This window comes from Lampetra fluviatilis, chromosome 41 (genome assembly GCF_964198595.1).
Source record: "Lampetra fluviatilis chromosome 41, kcLamFluv1.1, whole genome shotgun sequence".
Taxonomy (NCBI): domain Eukaryota; kingdom Metazoa; phylum Chordata; class Hyperoartia; order Petromyzontiformes; family Petromyzontidae; genus Lampetra; species Lampetra fluviatilis.
The window spans coordinates 3,675,693-3,681,692 of NC_136315.1; the positions used below are offsets into that span (position 1 = coordinate 3,675,693).

The window sequence follows — 6,000 nt, forward strand, 5'->3', positions numbered from 1 at the left end:
CAAAAAATAACACATGCTTCAAATCGCTTTAAACTATTGTCGTTGTAGTGCGTATTTAATGTGGCGCTGCACTCTGATGTTGTAGAAGAAAACATTTATTAAAAAGTCTACTTAATTAAGTAGAACGTGTTGTCTATATTTATTTAAAGTTGCGCATATTGATGTGACGTCACATTTCTCACCCCCCCCCTCCTCGTCACACATCGTCACAAATGTCTGACCCCCCCCCCCCCTAGGTGCGTGACGTCATTTATGGACGACCCCTTAGGTAAGTCCAACTCAGTTCCACATCCTTCTGTACAGCATCGCTCCATCTCTCTTCTCCAACCGTGCCGCGCTCATTTAGCTCCCTCTATCCGGCCAAGAAGAAACTGCTTCGGCGTGCGGTGACTGGCCATGCGGGCTACGTGACCCAGCCAACGCAGCCTCGCCTGCCGGAGGAGCTCGCCGATGGGACTGCGTCCCAGATCGTTTAAGGTTCTGAGCTAAGACGGTATCTCTATTCCAGGAGGGATAGATATACGGCATGTCTTGCAGCTGGAGTAGTAGATTATGCGAGGGGACTTGTCACCCAAATGTTGGACAGCACTAGAAGCCAGCTCAGGCCGGTTGGTCTCAGCACTGTGCCTGTTGCCAGGGCTTCATTTCAACCGGTGCGGTCCGAAACGCTGTTCCGGGAATTATTTTGGACGGGCGTCCGCATCCAATTCGCCTTGTTTTGCTCCAATACACTTGTATACCGCCTGTTCATAGGATCATCGGAACATATTGGGGGCCGTCCATAAATGACGTCACGCGGTTTTGGACGATTTTTGCACCCCCCCCCCTCGTCACACGGCGTCACAAAAAGTCAGACCCCCCTCAAATATGACGTCACAAAGCTCTGCCCCCCCCCCCCCAAAAAAAACATGCTTCAAATCGCTTTAAACTATTGTCATTGTAGTGCGTATTTAATGTGGCGCTGCACTCTGATGTTGTAGGAGAAAACATGTATTTAAAAAGTCTATTTAATTAAGTAGAACGTGCTGTCTATATGTATTTAAAGTTGCGCATTTTTATGTGACGTCACATTTCTCAACCCCCCCCCCCCCTCGTTACACATTGTCACAAATGTCTGACCCCACCCCCCCCAGGTGCGTGACGTCATTTATGGACGGCCCCTTGTACACTAATTTCGGCTGACTATTGACGGGCGTAGCTCGTGTTCCGGTGGAAGTACCTAACGCCGAGACTCCCTCCTGCAATCCAGCTTGGCAGCATTGCGAACGAATCCCTGTCTCTCATTATGCCGAATTCAGACGAACGAGCGGTGACTCACACCGAGGTAGCAATTTTCTGCCACCGAAAAGCCGAGAGAGCCAAGCTCAGAGCTCGCCTCTGAGTGGCAGCCACCCGCATCCCATGTCGGGCCATCTAGTTTGCCGATACAGGTTGTTTCCTGTACTCTATCTTACAGGCGATGATGCGTCGATAAGGTGTCCTTTGAGTGTGAAGCCATGCTCTGGTACAGTGGATCCAAGCATTGTTCTTGTTGTATACCAAACCCCCCTCTCAACCCCCCCCCACCCCTCCCTCCACCGCCCCAGTCCACGTACCTCCAACCAGCAAGACAATTCAATTATTGTAAAAATGACACTCGAATTACATTGACACGTGTTCCACACGTGATACCAACAGTTAAGACCTAATAACTGGATTACAGTAAACTAAATATTCACAATTCCAATTACGTAAATGTATCATGCATACGGCTATTGGAGTGTAATTCGAGTCACCATCGCGAATGAATCAAAGTGGCCAGGCTGAGTGAGTGAGATTCACCGCACGTGGAAGGCTGGGGGAGTTTATCTGACCCGCCTGAATAATCTATTTGTGAAATCGTTTGAATGCAAAACATATATATACATTTATGAACGAAAGCAGAATAGCAGAACAAGTGGGGAAAACCCGAGCGGCTAAGCGTACGGGTTCAGAAAAATAGCATAGAACAGATAAGTACAGAGCTTTAGAATGTGGAGGGCAGTACCCAAGCACTGCTTTATAGCCCCATCTAGCCATGCCTCCATGTCCAGACCTCCCGCCAACATCCACACGGCCATGTGTGGGGGAGAGGGCGAGATGTTAACTACCTCACCTGGTATGCGGGAGGTCGTGGGTTCTATCCCGACCCTGACGCCTGCTGTATATTTGGAGTTTGCGTGTCTCTCTCTCTTTCATCATCATCACGGTGGCTAGGAGATGTTAACTACCTCGCCTGATATGCAGGAGGTCGTGGGTTCGATCCCGACCCTGACGCCTGCTGTATATTTGGAGTTTGCGTGTCTCTTTCTCTCTCTCTCATCATCATCACGGTGGCTATGAGATGTGAATTACCTCGCCTGGTATGCAAGAGGTCGTGGGTTCGATCCCGACCCTGACGCCTGCTGTATATTTGGAGTTTGCGTGTTTCTTTCTCTCTCTCTCATCATCATCACTGTGGCTAGGACATGTTAACTATACGCGACAAACAAAAACATTGAAAAGTCAAGTAATTCGATGGTGATATGATCAATTGTCTGAAATAGTTGGAGGAGGGGGGGAACGGACAACACGCAAGAGAACGGCGGAATGGAGTGGCGAGCGCCGCAGTGATTCGTGGTCCTGCACAAAGCGCGGAGCCGTCGCTCTGGCAGAGTGGCCGAATGTCAACAAGTAGCTCGTGTATTTACGCATTCGTTTGTATTCATCTCACACTTAAATTTCGATTTAAAGCTTTCGTGACTGCAGGGATTCATCATCTTGGTTCTTTCGGTATAGTCACGTAGAAGGGAGATAATAAAATAATAAAAATTAAACATAATAAAATAATTCTCACGACGTTTCGGCCACAACGCAAGCAGCCGTCCTCAGGTGAAGAAGACAGCGTCTTCCCGACAGACCTGTTTCTTCACCTGAGGACGGCTGCTTGCATTGTGGCCGAAACGTAGTGAGAATTATTTATTATGTTTTATTTTTATTATTTTATTATTTCCTCCTACGTGACTATACCGAAAGAACCAAGAAGACATCTCACACTTGTTGAAAGTTAATTTGTTTTCTCACATTGACCGTGTCCTGTCACGCCCCCCCTCCCAACCTCCTCCTCCTCGAACCCAACCCCCTTTTCAGCAAGGCCACGCTATCCAAGGATGGACGCGACGCGACACGTGCGCTGAACTTCATTCGCACCGACAGCGCTTCATCGGACACGCGCGCCGTCGCTCACCTTCCACGTCCTCCTCGTCCACGGCGTGCTTGCGACACAAGGCGCCTCGGTCCAGCACGGCCTCGTCCTCCATCCTGTAGTAGTAATAGAGGAAGAACGAATGCTCCGCTTTGGCACGAAGCGCGCTGCAGTCCGGCGACGACGGGGAGCTGTCGATGCCGCCAAAGCCGCCACCACCACCGCCGCCGCCGCCGCCGCTGCTACAGGGCGGCGGTGGCTGCGCGCTCCCCGCCGGTTCCGGCCACCCCGCGAGACCACGCGCACCGGGGCTGCGCCGTGCCGCCAAAGAAGCCGTCATGCCGAGGGGTCCCCCCCCCCCACTCCTCCTCCTCCCCACCAAACCACCACCACACTCCCCAGGCGCGCGCGGTTACCACTCAGCCTGCGCGCCTCTACGTTACGCGGTGGCTAGACACGGGACTCCCGGCTTGGCGTGGTGTGGAGCCCTTCACCCTGACCCTGGTCCCCACCGCCAGCACTCCACCCCACGGTGCCCGTCTGCAGCCACCTCCAGCTTATTGCGCGTGGTCGCCCCAACAGCCCCCCAAACTGGGAGAAGCCACGCGCGCGCGCGCGACGATGATCGATGATTCGGTCCCGGGCGTCTCCTGGGTCGACTCAGCCTCGAACGAGTAGCTGAGGCAAATGCGGCCGGGCGCGGTGCTCGCCGTCCACGTCGTCGTGTGCCGTGTCGGCCTTCATCGGTTGCTACTCGCTACGAACAGCACTTGTCCCAATCGTCTGTAAAAAGGCTATACCGGTGGAGAGGGGGGGTGGGGTTGGAATCTTTGTCTTTGAGCGCGCGTGTGACCTGTTCCAGTCCGCACGCTGAAATAGTAATGACTTGCGGGTAATTTAGCCGTCTGCTGCTGCCACTTGAACAATTGCCTCGAGACGAACGGCCGCTGAAGGCGACGCTCGGTTGTCGAATTACAGAGGCCCCCCCCCGTGCATGCCCTCTGTCTCTATCGCTCGCTCGCTCGCTCGTCCTTAACGAGTCGCCGACGAATCGCCCACGTGAATGCGACCCATAAACCCCGCAGCAAACGGGTCCGCTTAAAGTGTCGAAGGGTATTTTTCAATGATGGTACGACGATCGTTAAAAACAAACGAAAAAAATAATCATGAAGCCACTCGGTCGGTGGGTTTCGTCCGACGCCCTCGACTTGCGGACGAACGCCGGGACCGCCCTGAGAGAGGGAACGCGAAGACGCGGACCCAGCGGCCCCCTAATCGCCCCTGATCGCCTCTAATCACGTCTAATCAGAGAGCAGCCTCAATCAGCAGAGGACGTCGCTAGACTTGGTAACGGCTACCACGTGATCGCCCCCCCCACCCTCCCGGGACACAAAAAGTTTCATAACCCCTGGAGGAGTGGTGTCAACACCCCCCGCTCATCACCCCGTGGCTGCGTCTTGTGTGTGTCTCTGTGCTTGCTTGTGTTTCTCGCTTTAAACGTTTTATTTTTTTTTTTGGGGGGGGGGGGGGGGGGGGGAATTCCGTCGATGAAAAAGAGCGCTCGGGACACAGTTGAACAGATGGAGTTTCGGTCGATGCGCTTTTTGGGACATCGATTTTTGTGAACGTGGAGTTCGTGGGTGTATATTTAAGAGTATCTCTTACGGTTGGCCTGTGTCTCTAAAGCGACACGTTTTACGTTTAACGAAAGAGGTGAAGCAGACAACACGTCTGCTTCACCTATAATCCGTCTCTCCGTCTATATATATACAACGTGGATGTTGCTAACGTTGTATCAAGGAGCTTGTGGGTATATTGAAGCGTATTCCTTACTGTTGGTCTGTGTCTCGAAGCGACACGTATAACGTGTTGTCTGCTTCACCTGTGATCCGTCTCTCCATCTATTTCATTAAAAAAAACATTTTCTTGCACATGAATGCCGGTGAAGGGCGGTGCAGCTTATTTATTGTCTGATTTACATCCTCCTGTTTTTGTGTGTGTGTGTGAAACGCCGACATGCAGGAGGGAGAATTGAGTTGGCGCTTCTAGGATTTTCCTGAGCACGACTTGGAAGTCGCAAAGCACGCCCGCGCGTGTAGCCAAGGCCGCTGCACTTTTTTGTTGTTTTATTTTTACCAGGTAAGGCCCCACTGAGTTGCTAAGTAGCTCTTTTTCATAAGCGACCTGGTTGTCACAAATGATAGCTCAACGAAGTGGCTCGTCATGTGGACATTTATAGCAGCCAAAATACTCTAAACTCGTGATGTTGATTATAAATGTTTGGGGGGGAAAACCGGAGGACCCGGAGAAAAATCTACGCGACCACGAGGAGAGAGACACCGCAAACTCCAAATATACAGCAGGCGTTAGGGTTGGGATCGAACCCACGACCTCCTGCATACCAGGCGAGGTAGTTAACCTCTCGCCCCCGTGGAACCCATTCGATTTGGCTGTGCGCCCGGTGTCTCTCTGAACCTGTGAGCCACCAGGTGCTGTCGTGGGGGTTCTAACCGCAGAGACACTATGTTTACTGTATGTTGAACTTCTTTCGCACCGCACGTAGCCACCCGCGCTAATCGGAGGTGCAAACTCATCGCAAGGCCAGACGCGGGCAGTACGAGGAGCGTGGACAATTAATTATTATTAATCATTATTATTAATTATTGATTCATTATCAGTGGCGCCGCCGGCTCCATTGCGTGACCCGAAGCAGAACTTATATTTGGCAGCGTCACGTGACCACAGTCATTCTACGATGGACAGGCCACAACAATGTGCAGTCGCATTACAGTTGGCCA

The 6,000-nt window shown here is 52.0% G+C and overlaps 1 protein-coding gene across 1 annotated transcript in view; it reads right to left on the reverse strand.

The window, feature by feature from the left end:
• The window catches only part of LOC144946460 (electrogenic sodium bicarbonate cotransporter 1-like), a 72,275-nt gene extending 68,695 nt beyond the window's left edge, over positions 1-3,580 (reverse strand). Inside the window, 1 exon segment of the mRNA XM_078875347.1 lies at positions 3,245-3,580. Within this exon segment, the coding sequence (XP_078731473.1) occupies positions 3,245-3,542 (298 nt within the window). The 5' untranslated portion in view covers positions 3,543-3,580.
• Positions 3,581-6,000: the final 2,420 nt, after the last annotated feature.